Raw genomic sequence first — 17,093 nt, forward strand, 5'->3', positions numbered from 1 at the left:
CACTGTGCTTTGGTCTGATGCTGTTGCTTGCCAAGCCTGCTGGTGGCAGGACCATCACCTCCACGCAGTGTGCGGTTATCTTCAGATGAACCATCTCATATCAGATTTCTCCTCCTCCCTGGAAGGACCAGCTCCAAACTCAACTATSCACATTTCACAGCTCATTTCTGAAAAACTCTAGTCTTCTAGAGTTTAGAGTAAATCTTGAAAATGTGTGTGTGGGGGGGAAACAAATATAGCGCACACAACTAAAAGCAAGATGAAAACCAATGGTCCCTGAGAATCAGAGAACCCCTTCTCTGCTAATCACCAGAGATCCAAATGCAGGCCTTGCCGGTGTGGGAACAAGGTAGCTAGCAAAGGAGCTGGGTACAGTTGACCCAGAAAGATCAAAGCTAAGAAGAACTGTAATTACAAAATTCTCCTTGAATTTTTGAAATCCAAGACAGTTTCTTATGTGTTACACTACAGAAAGGATACTGAACTTCTATTTCCAGCTCTAACAGGACTTTTTTTGCCCTTTTCACACCTATCAAAATCTTTGCTGTATACACTTCCCAGTAGGAAAAATGGGGATAATAGTGCCCTGCCTCAATAGGAAGTTCAGTTTTAAATTTAGTAGCTGCTTTCAGAAAACACCGCAGGATTCTTGGACAGAAGGCTTTGTGAGAGTACTTCTGGCTATCATTACTGTCTGTTTAGGGATGAGAAAAGTCTCTATCAAATATTCAGGATAAGAATAGCAGCAAAAGAGGCCTGATACTGCACTTGTGCAGGATGTATGAGATGAACGACACCTCCCTTTTATTTTCCCTCACAAATCCTCACCTTCATTCTCTTTTTTTTGATTTTTTGTTTGTTTTTTTCTCCTCAGGGCTTTTCATAAGGAGTGGCGATTTTTACCTGAAGTAAAACAAGTGAAGTATCTTCAGTAATTGGTATTGCATCAAGGAAGGTCCAGCTATGAAAACAAGCTGGATAAACCTTTCATGCTATCATTTCCTCTCAACAGAAAGGACTTTGGATTTTATGCATAACAAAAGGTTTTGTCCACAATGGTGAGAAAAATGTTTTTATTTTTTTGTATTGCTTTAGGTGATTTTGATTTCAGGGAAAACTGCACTATACACACACAGACACACACACACAATTCCTAATGGAAACTGTAAGGAAATGTAATTTTGCCTTAATAAAAAGATAACTTGGCAAATCTATGCTTGGCAATGCAAGAACACTGTGGGTGCTTGGAATTCACTGCTATTGTCTCCTACGTGAAGTGCTTTGAAAAAGGTCACATGAGGAGGAAAGGAAGTTTTGACTCTCACATGCCTGTTATTGCTAAGGAAACCACTTCCTTGGTATTCACATATTCAGCATGTCTCCAGTTTTGGCTCTCTGACAAATGACATCGTGCTACTGCATCAACTAACAAAGAAGGGTGGAGAATGCTGTTAGATAACTTGACGTGTTTTAAAAACCAATACTGTTTTTGTAGGACTGCCAAACTTCAAGTGTGCTCCATAAAAGCAAGCAGTGCTTGCTTGTAAGCTGCAAATGAGATAACTGGAGCTCAGAAACACAGAAAACTGGTTCTGGTCTACATCTAACCAAGCTCAGGTATTTCTGCAGTTACTAGGCTGTAGCAGTGGCAGTGTTCTTACAGCATTTTAGATATTGGGAGACCAGCTTTCAAATACAAATATACTTGAATTATTTTCTTTGTACAATTTATTTCAGCTTTCAAATACATACTTGCCTCTGTTTTGGCATTCAGATATCAAACTGAGTATCCCAATGTGACATCTGATAATTTCATTAAAAGCACTTATATTTGAACTTTGAGGCTACAGGCTTTTTCCCATTATTTCTGTCTCTTAACTCAAACAAGGAAATAAAGGAGAGATGCAAGCTACAGATGGTTATGGACAAGAATCCCCCCCCCCCCCCAAAAAAAAAAGTGTGTGTATATACATATATATTTTATATATAAATATATATTTAATAGAATGAAGTAAAATTCCTTTAAATATTTGCAGATCTCAATGTGACAACAAGAACTTATCATAAATACCTTTTTTATTTCTGCTTTAGGAAAAAAATCTAGTATGCTTCAGGCTATAAGTGAGTTTCATTGCAAACACACAGTAGTTACTGAGATTACTAGAACAAAACATAGGGCACACACAAATCACAAACACTGAACAGCTAAAGCCCTGCTTAATTTACTGAGAGTCTGCTATGCTTTTGATATGTCAAGATCTATTTGTCCAAATGTTATTTGTAAAAACAACATAATGTAGTGAACTGAGCCTGGGACTGTGGAGGCCAGAAATCAATATTTTAATCCTAGCCCTGCCTCAGATACATTCTGCAGCCTCAGTGTAGTGGTTTAATCTTCCTGTATGTACACCAGAGTAAAACTGTTTGAATAAACTCTGTACTCCACTGAGGAGCTGAGCAGATCAGTTCAACAGCTTTTGTAGCTTCTCTGAAGATGAGAGTTGTTACATAAATAGTACCATTATATGCAAGACTTGTTCAGGTTTGTCTCCAGGAAAATACATGCTTTCTATTGCTGGATCTGAAATATCAGCTCTATTTCTTAAACTCTCAGTAGCCCTGTGGAGATTCCTAGCAGCCTGGTGGCAGCACAGAAGAGGTTCTCAGTTTTAAAACTACTATCTACCACAAAAATGGTCATTTTTCCTCAAATATTTAAAACCAATTATCAAAAAAAAAATCACATTTTTGTATCTCAAGGAGTGCCTTGTCTTCATTTTTTTCTCATGCAGTCAGCAGTAGGTATAGACTATACTTCAACCAAAGTTCTTTGCTTAATGCAGAAATAGCAGAGATAAGGACTCATGGCCTGTTTATTTAGAAAGTAAGACCAGATAATAATTGGGATTCCTTCTACTTTCAAATCCATGAAAATGTGCTGGGCTTCATGTCCCACTGTTTTTGCCTAGTATCATCACTTCTGAACAGCCACCGTACTAGAGGCCTAGCTAAGTTGCATTCATTCCAAAAGGCTTTGGCAGGGTCCTCCTAGGGTAGAGAATAAGCTATATAAAATCTCCTCAGTAAAGTCATGATAACTTTTTTTTTTAAAAAGAAATCTTATACAGAAAAGACAACAAATACTGAATATTGCAATACCTCTTTTCCACGAGACGAGTTCCAAGGARAGAGGACATAACAGTACTCATGACCTAGAGAAGTGCACACTTTTTACAGCTCAGAAGAGAAAGTTTGTTACTTTATTTGTTCTAGAAACTGCCTGTGAGTAGACATTTGAAAGTTGCTGAGAAAAAGCCAATGCTAAAACAATAAAACTGCTGTGTAGTTGTAGTTTTGCAATCATTCGTACTTGCAGGAATTAGTCCAACATCTCTAAAAGCCTTTTTTTTYCTCTCCCTTATTAGTCAGCCTGCTTAGTTCTGTTGTCATCACTAGCTGTGGTTTGAAGCTAGACCCAAACTTACGCAAGGTTTTGAGWATCAGTGGCAAAATCATTACATGTTTGCCATATTCAATGGGGTGCCAATATACAAAATAGTGCAGCGGGGTGAGGTGTGCGTGGCAATGCAGGTTGCTAAGCGGGCAGGACAGAGCACAGCCATTGAGCCAAGCAGCAGCCAGGTATCTCGTAAGATACGGGCTACTAGCATTTACATAGCTCAAGTTGTAGTAGAGTACTAGCAGAAAAGGGTCAAAAGTGCTCGAGGGCTACAGCARGCACCAACTGTGAGGTAACGCAGTACTCTCAGCAGAAACAGACTGGCACAGGAACAGCAACAAAACTAGAACCACTCAAACCAGGGACAATTTCAAAGGCCAAAGGCAAGGACATTTAAAAATAACTCAAGCTAAATCACATTCAGTCAGGTCTAGCAAAGCTCATTTACTGAAAGACTGCTGGGTATTTACACACCCTCACTAAACTGTAAGGAATGAAGCAGAGAATAAGATTCCCCTCGTTCTCRGTTTCTGTGTCTAAACCAAAGTGTCTCTTAGCTCATCCATACCTGCATGATTTTAGATTCTTTTATGTGAACCATCTGACATCTGTTTATTTATCAGTGTACGCATTTAACTGTTTTCCTGGGCATCATCTTCACTTCAACATTGTCAGGGATGAGCCTGCTGCCTTCTATACACCGTTACTTTCCACAGTGCCCTTCCCACACATTAGCTTTCCTCTCTCATTAGTCAGGAAAGTTTGAAGACTCACGGAGACACCAGCTTTGGACATGCAGGCCACATCTGATTTCACTTACTCAAGTGTAATCAGGGACTTCAGTGACTGTGCTGGTAATTTATACTRATGTAATAAAGATTGAAATCTGTCCCACAGCAAATATTTATCAGAGCAAATCAAAGGCAAAGCATACTCAAAAAGAAACAAGCAAAACAGTGAGGGCCTTTAWACTCTTCCAAGATAGATTTCAAAGTCAACGAAAACCACCCCAGAGACAYGGAGCTAAAATGTAGGACAAAGTAGAATACTAAAAAAATAAAAACAAATTTTGAAACAGTAATGTCCTACATCTCTCACAGAACAATTTTTATTTACTCATAGCTAGCAAAGATTAAGAAGGAAAACCTGCATGGAACAATTTATGACTATGTCAACACTCTCTGCATTGCTGTTTTTGTTACAACTTCATTTCTATGACGTGCTCCATTTGCTGCTACCATCTCAAGCCAGGAACCTTTTCTATAGAGCAGTCAGAAGAAAAAAAAAACAACATACACAAGTGGTATTATAAACAATATAAAATAATGGGATGCCACATTTTAATTAGATAATTAAAACTCTATTGCTGCTTTGCTACATGCCAAGGAYACTCAGTTTCTTGGCAACAGACCTCTAATTTTTCCTTCTTGGACATCCAGGTCACAGCCACTTGAATTGAAGGATCATGTCCACTAGCAATGCCCAGCAATGCCACACCACTTCCTGTCCTGCTATAAATACTCCCTTGAAGTTTTTCTTTTGTCTATACTTTAAAAAGACTGTTAACTGTTAAAGCCTTTGTAAGGGTAATTTTGCAAAATTCACAAAGATAAGGGGACACGTGAGCATATTAAAAAATCAGGTAGCCCAGTACAATACCAGAAACTTCCTCATTATCAGCTGCAATGAAGTCTGCCCTGTTCCATCAAAAGACAGTATGTGAAAGGGGCACAGGGAGAGAGAGGGGAGGACAGCAGTTTTATCCCACTTCCTCAATTAGTTATGAAGTTTAATCYATCCCTAACCACTTACTGTCATCCCACCCTCTTAGGAAAATACAGTCCTAGAAGACAACTATCTGCTGTTCAGATTACATGGGAAAACTGTGTGGATTTCTGACTAGCTTTGACTCAGTACAGCTAGCCAGAATAAGCCACGTACAGCCCTAAGCACAGGGACAAGGAAACACTTGTGCCTTGCTTGAGCTGCCATCATTTAACTGTGGAGCAAACTCCATACAGCCTAAGGACCATAAATGTCATCACTCCCTGTGCAAGGCATGCTTCCTCATTKCCAACCCTGCTCCAATCAAAAAGGCATAGTACACACGTATACTTCTGAAAAACATGTTTCTTCACAACAAGGGAATATATAGCACACTACCAAGGAATAGGGAAGACAGAACAGATCACACAGAGCACACGGAAGTCACATTGCTTATGCACCGTTGGAAAGTGCCCAGCTAATCTGGTGATGAATGATACAGGAATCCATACAGAATAATTCTCTTTGTTAAGTGCCAGCAATTTATTACATTATATTCCTGAGTACAGCTGAGGTGAATTAAGTAACCATTCACCATTCCTTTTGGCAGCCCTGAGATGGCTTCTGCGCTGCTACTGTGGCTGATGGTATATTCTGGACAGGACGTGAACTTACTCAAGCTAACCAGAAGCCAGCTGTTCACGTTAGTGTAGCACCCACTTGCTGCTGCACTAACAGTCACTTAGTTTTTGGTCAGCTCAGAGCTTGGCTGGTCAGTCAAAACAGGATTGCATCTACACARAATGTATAATAATAAAAGCAGACTGTGACCAAAATGTTGCACCAGGTGTTTGTGGCAATACCACCACGTGGTACCTCTGTCTTAATACCAAATACGTGCCATCTCTCCAACCACTTCCAACAAAGAAATGGTGACTGGAAATATGCTCTCAGTTTTTAAATCAGATCAAAACCAGGTATGAAACAGGACTTTTACATTCTTTTCTTCTAGATGGTCTACATCCATGCCTATATATATACATATACATACATATATATATATCACAATTTAGCTCTAATAATAAATAATAAAAATCAAGTTTTATCTTTTTTTTCAATCACAAAACCCTTGACCAGATAAATTTGATCACAGCAATGCAAATGCTGTTGCAAAATGATATCTGGCAGAACTCTAGCCAAATTTTTAGCCATCTTTTTTTCTTACTGCCTGTTCTAAATTTGATTTTGCAGCTAGGTACTGGTGAGCTAAACAAAGTAGAGTCTTGACCACAAAAACCTGTATTCCCTTGAGATTCTGGCAGTCAAACTAAGACAACACTGCTGTTTTCTGGAAAATAGTCTGGTCCTGTGAGATTGGTACCTAATACACAAAAGGGGAAACAAATTATTTTTTAGTCCAAAAGACTATTTCCCTTTAAAGTCAAAGGCAGGCATACTTTAAGTACTGTTTAATTCATAAACTGCTAATGATCAGATCAGTAGCCACCTTCTATGCTCTCTTGTGCAACAAAGTACAAGAGTACCCCAAGGTTGTTTTACATGAGCTGTCTATTCCTGAACCATCAATGTCCACATCCAGTCATCTGCAACATCTAATAAACCACAGATTAAAGTAGAGAGGAGATTAGACAATCTTGGCAGCCATACCAGTCTGAATGAGCTAACTCAATAACATGGCTTATTGAAGTTGGGATACAGGTATGAATAATTTCAAAACGTAATTGAAGATTTTTTCCATGTTTATTTGGGTTATCTTATAAAGGGAACATTCCACAGTATGATCGTATTTAATTATAATATAATATACAAATCTGTCTTCAGAGGAAATGGAAGTCATGGCACTAGCTAAAATGTACAATATTATTACACTGTCTCAACACACAAATGATGTAGTTAAATTAGACAACAAAAAAGCAAGAATATTTCATGTTTTTCCTTCACAATTACAAAATCTTAATGAAGAAACAGTACTGAAAAGAGGTAATACTAAATCATTTTTAAAAATCAGGTAGTTTAATATTTTGTATTTTTGGAGAGATCTTGATTTAAAGAAAACATACATCAGTGTTTTTTAATTCTAGGTCTGATGCCTATGAACAGAATAAAATAAGACTCCCCAGCACATACCACACTTCCCAACTCCTAAGAAAAGCTAGCTTCACTTTTTTTTTTCTCCTGACAGTTACTTCAAGCCTGTGAATAAGCTTCCCTTAACAGTAAGCAAAAATGTTATCATGAGATGACTGTTCAAAAGACTCTACAGTGAAGCATCATTCAAAATTTAGTTTTTAATTACTGAAGTATTCGCCTCAAGTCATCCTGGAAGGAGTTGCTGAGAAAGTCCTTTCCAAGCCCATCCTCTAACACTGAGACTTAGTCTCCCTTTAGTGCAGAGTGCACACTAATCAGGAAATCTGTACACCTTTACTGCCCATTCTTTTCCTTATCTAGAAGGGGAAGATTTCAGGATTTTCCAAAGATATTAACAAACACTAATATCCATGACCACTCTGCCCAGGTTTCATTTTGACGTAAGCGTGCAATGCCTATGAACAAAGAGCATATTTTCAGAAAAATTAAGTCATCATTCTCAAAAAAATTGGAAGTCTTCATTTTTTCTTACTATGTTTCTTCATTCTCAGAATCCCTCACTTTCAGATGCAAGTGCTTCATCAACAGATTTTGTATGCCTCTCCCCAGTAAAAATCCCATAGTACAGTTGATCATCCTTTACAGTAGCCCAGGACATCTGCTTGGTGGAGAACCTTGCTGCCCACTCCCCTGAATTGTTAACAACAATGACACCCCCCAAGCCCCCAACTCGTGTTTTCATGTAGTCTAATGCAGTGTCAGCAGCCATCTCTGGCGACATTCCTGAAAAGAAGAACAAGTTAACTATACAATATCTTTTTGGAATAAACTTTAAAATTTCCTTCAAGTTCCCTCCCCCATCCCAAAAGGAGCCAAGCAAATCTAATTCATCCTTTAACTAAACTGACAATAAATCAATAAATTCCTAGTACAGTAGAGGAACCGCTTACTTTATAGGAAGCCTCTGCATGGTCACAAATAGCTGCTATGGCATGGTGCTGCCGCAGAGACAGAATCTGAATAGCTTCAGATCATACTTCAGTGTTAGTCTTCAACATAGATTAACTCATCAACTCTGTGTTCAAGACAACACCTCATGTGCAGGCATCTGAGCGGGAAAATGGCAGCCTGCAAGCTTTCCATCAAAGGTCTGTCACAAACTAGGTCTGAAGTATTTATGATTTAAATACGTATTAATAGAGTCAACAGTTTCAGTCCTTATGTTTGTTCCAATTCCACTGGACACAATGGAGCTCCRAGCAGGTACAACTCTTCCTGAAACTTCTGAAAGTATCAAGGAAGATGAGGACTAAATGAACTAGGCATCAGATAAAATGGCAGCAAAGCAAATTCCATCTTTTCTTAACACTTAATTTATATTAACAGGAATATTTAAATCAAAATTATTGTGTACATCATACACAGAGGCCTRTAATAGCTGCAGGATATTTGCTCACTACAAGTTTGAGTATCTATTCAGGAATGCAGTTAGCTTTGTCTCAGTCTAAGATATGTATCATCTGTAACGCTTTCTGCRGAATAACTGACCTGTATGCCTTCCCTCAAAACTTTGAGTCAAAACCAAACAAAAACAGTAGAATCAGAATTATTCACAGCCCTTGTGACTGATAGGATAAAAGTCCATTCTCTGCCAGCATGGGTGACATTGTGACTATTCAAGTCAGTGGCACTGACTTCAAAGGGTCAGTATTTCACTTTGATTTTTTCCATCGAGACAACAGCTGCCACCATAAGGCATGGATTCCAATAGTTGTTAAGACTGACAAAATTTATTCTCTAAGCATGTAAGTACATTCTGCAGTACTGGTCCCAAAATAAGATATTCACTGTGCAAGTTACTGAAGAACGAAACAGTGCATTAGGTTTTATAGTTGTTCTTCAATATGTTACTTTGGTTGACAGCTCAAGGACTCAGAAGTTGAAATAATTTGGGGGATTAGTTTCAGTGCCTTCCTTGAAATGTGAAGGAACTGCTTATTGTTGATGTATTTTCCTGGCAGCCAAGTTACATTTCTGGGCAGGGTGAATGAAGGTAAAGCAAGCACGGGCAAGGTGAACAAGTGCAAAACAGTTTTTTTCCTTTCTTTCTTTCTTTCTCCCTTTAATTTGAGCCTTGTTCTCCTTTCCTACTGGTAAATCACAAGCAAGATAACTGATATCAATGTATAAGTTTTTGCAGTGCAGTTAACTTCAAGCAAGACAAGAAACTGCCTTGCACAGTTCAGACTAAATAAAGCTTAGAAAGCTATTTACAAATCCAATGACCAGTAGTATAATATGGGGAGTGAGGAGAGACCATGACATGTTAGAACTGTAAGAAATAATCTGTAGGTATATTTTATGCTTAGGATGAAACAAGAGTATTGCAGAGAAATACAGCTATTATATGAAAACAGCACTAAAGAAGCGTAACTAAAATATTCTCTGCTATTACTTGTCTCTCTACTTACTGCTTCTCTAACGAAAACTTAAATGGAAATAGTTGGAAAACTTTCAAATTGCATTGATCTCAAGGTAACYTGTTGCAATGCTCAAAAGCTACAGCTTTCTAAAAATAGTGATATCTATATTAATGGTTCTTCAACTGCATGCAATGCAAGTATGTTGTCTGGCTATGTTTACAGGCTGTAATATAATCAAGGGTTTGGATGACAGGCTAACTCATGAAGGTAGAGCTCCAAAGGATCATCCCACAGTCAGATTATATTACAGTCACATAAGACATACTGTGTCAGCTGTTTACCACATACCCACCCAGTCAGTTTAGTACACTTTCCAAAACAAAATGAAAATTTAAATCATAGTTATTTTAAAGCATCTTTAAATCACTTCTGCTGCTATAATCCAAGCTCTTAAAACAGGGAACATTACAGTTCATTAGAAATGTGAAATTCCGTACTTTATTACACCTTTGATTCTTTTCTCCCTAACCTTCTACCATTTCCTCCTTAAAAATGTCTTGCCTTTGCTTGCTACTTATTTGTTCACAAAGATCAGTTTCAAACTGAAAAAGACTTCCTTAAAGAAAACTTCAGTTAAACATGACAAAGTAGACAGTATCACCTTTCAACATGCATTGACTTAAGACACGATTAAACATCAAGCAGCATAGATACTTCTGCCCATTTAAGGCTACATTAGCTTTATTAATACTTCAGGGGTTTTTTTTGTTTGTTTGTTTTTAAGAGAGATGATCCAACCACATACTCCTGGGAACTGCTCTTTGGACAACCGCTCTATAATGATGGTACATAAACCTAAACCTGTCGTTAGGCAGCATTTCTCATCCTCCTTATTTTAGCTTACAGGAAGTTTGGAATATACCTTGCTCCATGTGATAGAGGATCAGCCGGGCTAGAACTACTTTCATAATGCTCTCTCCATGTCCTGTGGCTGAAGTGGCACCAGAATAGTTGTCAGCATAACCTCCACTTCCTTTCCAGAGAAAAAAAAATGTAATATTCTGTAATATAATTTATAAGCTCTGCATTATTTAAAAACAGTACCAACCATTTCTCCCTAATGGTATRGAAGTTCTGTTCACCTCAGGAAGCAGTGTCAGCAACTGACTCCTTTCTCATTTCTGCCTCACAATTTCAACAGYAGAATGTATGAGAGAAATCAGCAACAGTGAGTTGAAGTCAGGTGTCAAGTTATGAGAGATGAAAGAGTAGTGATCTACTTGGAGCAGGAGAAGCAGGAGCACRTCAGAGCTTCACAGAAGTGGGCATAAGTATTTTCCAGAACTGCAAGGGACAATATGTTGAGGATCAGCAGAATAGCAATGGGATGCAGAATGCCATGGCAGACAACATCACTGCTTGAAAAGATACGAAGGAAATGAAGACTTTGGTGAATTGACCAGTGTTTGCGGGGGACTTATCTGCAAAAGCAAAAGCAGATGAGAGATTTGAAGAGCCTGGGCCCTGGTGGAACATTACAAAGCACCCCTGAAGAAAGCCTAACTCCTTATCTCAAGCAGGATGTTTCTTCTGTCAGACTCTTTTTCTCATTGCTGTTTTGTAGGCACATTCCACACTGTGTTCTCCACCAGGCTTCTGCTTGTCTAGCACTCCTGCTTCTAGCACATCTCTGAAGAAAAATATCTCCCAGGAGTTCGGGGAGAAGCGCACCATGGGATTATACAGATAAACAAGGCACTGGGGGGAGGAGAAAAGAGGTCAAGCAGAACAATGAAAGATTCTTCCCTCCCCCTACTTTCCTCATCTGATAGCTCCCTTTCAACAGATCCCAATTTACACGTCAAAAACATTGTCATAATAAGTCCATCAATGTCCTTTTCAAACTGCATATGAGTGGGAGGCTGCAATGGTTAAAAGCATCAGTAGCTTTCTGTATCCTGTAGACCTCTAGTCTAGTTGCAAGCAACAGTACTCAGTGAGAAGGCTGCAACCAAAAATGAAGTTGGAAAAAAAAAAGTCACTCAAAATGCAAAGGGTACCAGAATATTAATAACTCAGGGTGTGAGAAACAGCAGTGCTATCTCAGTTTGGAACATGTTTTACTAAAAATAATTATTTCTCAAATCCCAGCTTCGTGGTAGAACCCTGAAACAAAGGGCAAGTCTATACCATGACAGGAACAAGTCTGGGGAAAGGATTTTAAGTGTCTCTCTATATTTGGATAAGAGATCTCTTAAAATATTTCTTTATTCCATGCCTATTCAGTTCTGATGCAGTCATGTGGACTCTCCAAGAACATGAATTTACTCAAAGTTGCCACTCACTTCAGACTTCTCACTCACTGGTATAATGAAACCACAGTAACTACAGTTACACCTACTTTCCTAAGAATCAAGGAAAAAGTATTTCAGTGCAGAACAGGCTACATTTTTGACTTAACTGTGAGCATGGGATAAGGATAAAATTATTAGAATGAACAGAAAGGGCATACAGAAAAAAAAGTCAGACCTAAATGCTATTATTAAGGAAAGGTGGAGAAAAAGAAATTCTCATCCTCATTTTCCTAGATCAAAGTAGTGCTGGAGGATGATGACAACTCAACTCTACTCCTACTCTCTACTTGCAGTTTCCATGTTGTATTAAGGAGCCAGAGTTTCTATATATTTGAATGTTAGAACCTGATTTATAGGTACTAATGTTTTAATTCACTAATAGAAGACAGAATGTATGTGATGTGTTTTTTTTAAATGAGATACCTCCAAAAAATAAGAGGGAAGTTCCCACACCACATACCTATGCATGCTGTGTCACCAACACGGCCAATCAGTTTATTAGAGAGTCCTCCAGTGGATGTTGCACAAGCTACATTTCCTTCACTGTCTATAGCAACAGCACCAACTGTTCCCAGGTCTCTGCCAAGAAAAACAGTTCACAAAATCAAGTAGAATTAAAGCATACATGCCAAAGCATGTTCCATCTACTTTCCAGGTAACTTAAAAAAAAAAGAGAGAGAGAGAAATCACAGCGAATCACAATGTGAAAAAGGTTAAAGGTTGATCTATGCTCATGACAAAGTCTTTTTTACCATGCTTTTTATTACAAAATACATTATCTTTTAAACTAATAAGCAATACATAAAATTGACAGCTTTCTAATTAAGAACACAGAAAACACTCTTGATATTTTTTGACCTGTACCATCTCCCCTATGACTTTTTACCTTTAGAGCATGGAAACTTCTACTTGGAGAGAAAAAGAAAAAACAAAAAACAAAAATATCCCATAGGGCAGGAATATTTCTAATCATTAGAGTTCTAGAGTTCTGTAATACGCTTTCTTTTCTTTTTCCCTTTTTTTTTTGCATGTGACACCTGACACACAACTTTCCTCTGCACAGCAACTCAAAGATGTAAGAATTGTCTCCTTTGTCTCAAAAGGAAATTAACTTGAATTATTAATAATAATAATGCATGTAAACAGGTAAATATATAGAGAAAGCAAAGTTTTTATGAATCCATTGAAWCATTCCCTTCCTGTTCCTCCTCTTTGCTCTTCCTTATCCCCCTAAATGTCTGAATGCCACAAAAAGGAAAGGTTATTTGTGTACCTTTCAACTAGTATTTCATAATGCATCATTAATATATTTTTTTCTTTGTACTCTGTAGCCAGGTAATCTTGAGGTTTAAAATCACTTTGCCAGTAGAATCTGTTGGAGCTGCACACCAGCTTAAAAATCTTCATGCAMTGAAGAGAAAAAAGTCTCAATAATTGCTTGATTTCTTCAGCACAGAAAAGTCAGTTGCAAGAGCTACTTAAAAAAAGTACATTGATATATTAGGAAGAAAGCAAGAGAGTGAAAGGCTACTGTAATGCACTTTAACAGTTATTGATTAAGAAGCAATATAGTATCAAGAAGCAAGAGTTTGAGTGTTTGTCTACATACTCCAATCTTGGTAATTCATATAACGACATAAAATAGTGTCTAGTTAGAAGAGATGTATTCAAAATATCAAAATCCATTCATAAAGGAAAAGATTTTGTACCGATCCTTCAAGCAACTGCCCAACAGGTGATCAGAATGAGAATACTTTTGAAAGTTGTCTGGGCATTGGTGAGGGTCTCTCTATAACCCCCCAAAAATCAAAGCTAATTAAGTCAAAGTCTTTGTGCATCATGAAACCCMCAATCAATCCCACAGAGAATCAATTTCCGGTTCCTTCCTGCTTATGTAAAATATCATACTGCCAGTCCCTATGCTTCATTCACAGCAAATCAAAGTTAACTGATGAATCACACACCTTACAGACTGCTCTGACATTTATGTGGAGATGGACCTTATCTCAAACTGATATGATGCTGCAGATGGACTTCCCACCCATCCATCTGTTACAAATCTTTGAAATGAGTGACTGAAGWTACAGCAAACCACACCTTATTCTTAGCAAAAGGCGTACAAGATCTCGTTATGCATGCAATATAACCAAACTTTTAACATGTTCCCAGAAATATGCCCTCAATGTTCAGATTTGGTGAATCAGTGGAGGTTTACAACCAGCAGAAGACAAAGGTCTGTTTTCTGGAGACACCAAACTTCTGCGTGGACAGTCATGAACCCATAAGATTCCCAATACAATCAACAGATGCATTACTGGGACCTGAGGACTGACAGCAACTACATACCAACCTTCAGCTTCCCAGTATGAGCTCATATTACGTTGCCTCTAACTAATAATACTTTCACTTTCTGCCTGTTCACCTCAGGGAAGTTTCTGCGTAATCACTGTGGATACAACAAAGAACTTTCTACACACAGCACAGGAACAAATGAGCTAACAAAAAGAGACCTGCTTTCAACTCTGAGTTTGTGCTGATGTTTGTGGGCACCGGTTGTCAGGAAAAAAACACAGTGACTAAGACAACGAAATTCTCGAGCCCCTTAGAAATATGCAAGCCTTCCAGTATCAGGTAGTCCAGATCGAGACAATGCTGAAATTGAAGATGCCCAACACTATTATAAGTAATATGTTTTTTAAGAACTTATGCAGAATGAACAGAGGCTCAGATACAATGCTGTTTCCCACTTACATATAAGACAGTGAATTCTCAAAATTCTTGAGAATGAGTTACACCACAAAGTCCTTGATATGCAGTGGATCAAGAACTTGCGTCATGCAGAAGATGAGCTATGACTGAGATCTTATGGTCTATTCATAAGGAATAACTTCACTTTGTTTATAAGGCCACATTTTCAATGGTTTTGTGAATTTGTTTTTCTTTCTAGGAGTTATCAGAAGTAATATATAATTTGTTTTTTGTGGTCCCATTTAATGGATTTGATTAACATGCCCACAAAGAAATTGCCTCTTTATGATCTAGAAATTCTTCATCTCTTATTCCCTTATTACTACTACTTCACAGAACAGACAAGCAACAGTATGTTACACAGTATTTTCCTATGCCACAACCACTGCCATACAAATTGAAGCTTAAAACAATAATATTTATGCCTATCTCATCAAGGTAGGGAAAAAACATTTTTGATACTTGATGATTTTTCCTTTTTTCACTTCCACTCCACCTTCCTCTCTACTTTCTTATGCCAGATTTGCTTATTTTTCAAATGACTTTCATTTTCTGGTGTCTAATACAATCCAGTTACATATATATTAACATTCACCACTATACTTAACTTCTTGGCCTAGTTTTTCTTCTCCCAATTAAAGCACTCAGATGCAGTTTAACTATCTAATCCAGTTTAAAGAGACATCTGATCATTTACTTTCCAAAAACAGCTATATGAAAATTATTTTTATATATGTATATACACACACACAGAAATATATACACGTGTATATTAAAAATATATACAAAAATATATACAAAAAGTATGTATATACACACATGTATATATGTATTTTTTATAAGTATAGTGTGTGTATATATACACATATATATGTATACACACACACACACACACACACTTTTTTTCATAGATATTGGCTCTTAATGCAGACGGTAGATTTTTTTGAACTACAGCTCTTCTGTGGTAAATAACTACACCTCCTTGCTTGTTAAAGCTGCTCTAGACACTTCTGTATCTGGTGACTTTAAGAACAACAACAAGTTCTAAATTTGTCCACCATTAATGCTACAAAGAATCAAAACCCACACTAAGTCTAAGGGAGCAACAACCTTCTTTCTTGAGCATTAAGAAGTTTGTTCATTAAGCTACAGTTACACAAAKCAATATACTGAAGACTTGATGTATCATTACTTTCACCGAGGACATATCCTGAGGACAGTATCACATCACATTATCTATCAGAACTGAAGTATTCTCAAATCCAAGAACAWGTCTACAAATTCTGGGTTTTTTTGGACCAATAGCACAAACTAGTCACCTGCACTTAGAAACAAAACATATTTTATGAGAACCTTACTTCTGAAACTCTTCAGGGTTGGAATCTGGCTCAAGGTTCTTCTTCCATCTCTCCCGGGATCTTTCAGTTATGAGTTTCTCCTCTGGGATTTCAGGAATGCCCATGGCCTTAGCAAACAGGTGTGCACCTTGGTCAGTCAGCAGCATGTGTTTTGTCTGGGGAAGGCAGAAAAGAAATTCACTCACAATATTTGTTTGGTCTTCTATGAGCAATTCTGTATAATCACTCTTCGTTTTTATAAAAATGGATCTAAAGAAATYCCAAATTTGGTTCTATATTTAAACTTCCCAGATTTGAACGGCTATCTCCTCTTCCACTAGAAAAATGTTACAGCTTTCCAGAACAGATATAAACCTTCAGCATTAGTAGACTAGAACTCCATTCATCTATTAAATACTGATTATAGCAGGAAAAAGAAAATTGGCATTTGTTCCTTTTGCTAATTTGCATGCAACGTCTTTGTATCATCTTCAGTCAATCACCAAGTCATTACTTATCTAAATAAAGGAAAGACTGGTAAATAAATCCCCGCTCTGGTCAAAGTAATTACACCTTGTAGGTGTAAAATAACAAAGATTYAAATATCATACACTAAAGTTTAACATCAGCTAAATCACTATTTATAATACTTCCCTTACTAGCTGCTTATGGACCCTGAATTTCACACTTAAGAACTTACTGTTGTCAGATTTCACAAAAAGATTGCCTGCTCTCCTTAACAATAATTATATTTGCAGAAGTTCTGTTTTGATCCCTCTWTTCAGCAAGGCACTTACTCGACCTTAGGTCAACAACCTTAGTTGAATCCATGCTTCGAAGTCTGTATGCCTTAACTTTTATTTTAGAGAAACTTGCCAGACAAGATTTGCTTCAT

General features: G+C 37.6%; 1 protein-coding gene across 1 annotated transcript in view; it reads right to left on the reverse strand.

The window, feature by feature from the left end:
* Positions 1 to 6,952: 6,952 nt before the first annotated feature.
* ASRGL1 (asparaginase and isoaspartyl peptidase 1) overlaps positions 6,953 to 17,093 on the reverse strand; it is a 20,870-nt gene continuing 10,729 nt past the window's right edge. The window contains exons 4-7 of the mRNA XM_085316041.1: positions 16,220 to 16,374; positions 12,574 to 12,692; positions 10,682 to 10,792; positions 6,953 to 8,119 (exon numbers count right to left, since the gene is read on the reverse strand). Coding sequence (XP_085172167.1) covers positions 7,884 to 8,119; positions 10,682 to 10,792; positions 12,574 to 12,692; positions 16,220 to 16,374 — 621 coding nt within the window. The 3' untranslated portion in view covers positions 6,953 to 7,883. The remainder of the gene's footprint in view (positions 8,120 to 10,681; positions 10,793 to 12,573; positions 12,693 to 16,219; positions 16,375 to 17,093) is intronic.

This window comes from Rhea americana, unplaced genomic scaffold, assembly GCF_003343005.1.
Source record: "Rhea americana isolate MKP2758 unplaced genomic scaffold, rheAme1 scaffold_45, whole genome shotgun sequence".
Classification (NCBI taxonomy): domain Eukaryota; kingdom Metazoa; phylum Chordata; class Aves; order Rheiformes; family Rheidae; genus Rhea; species Rhea americana.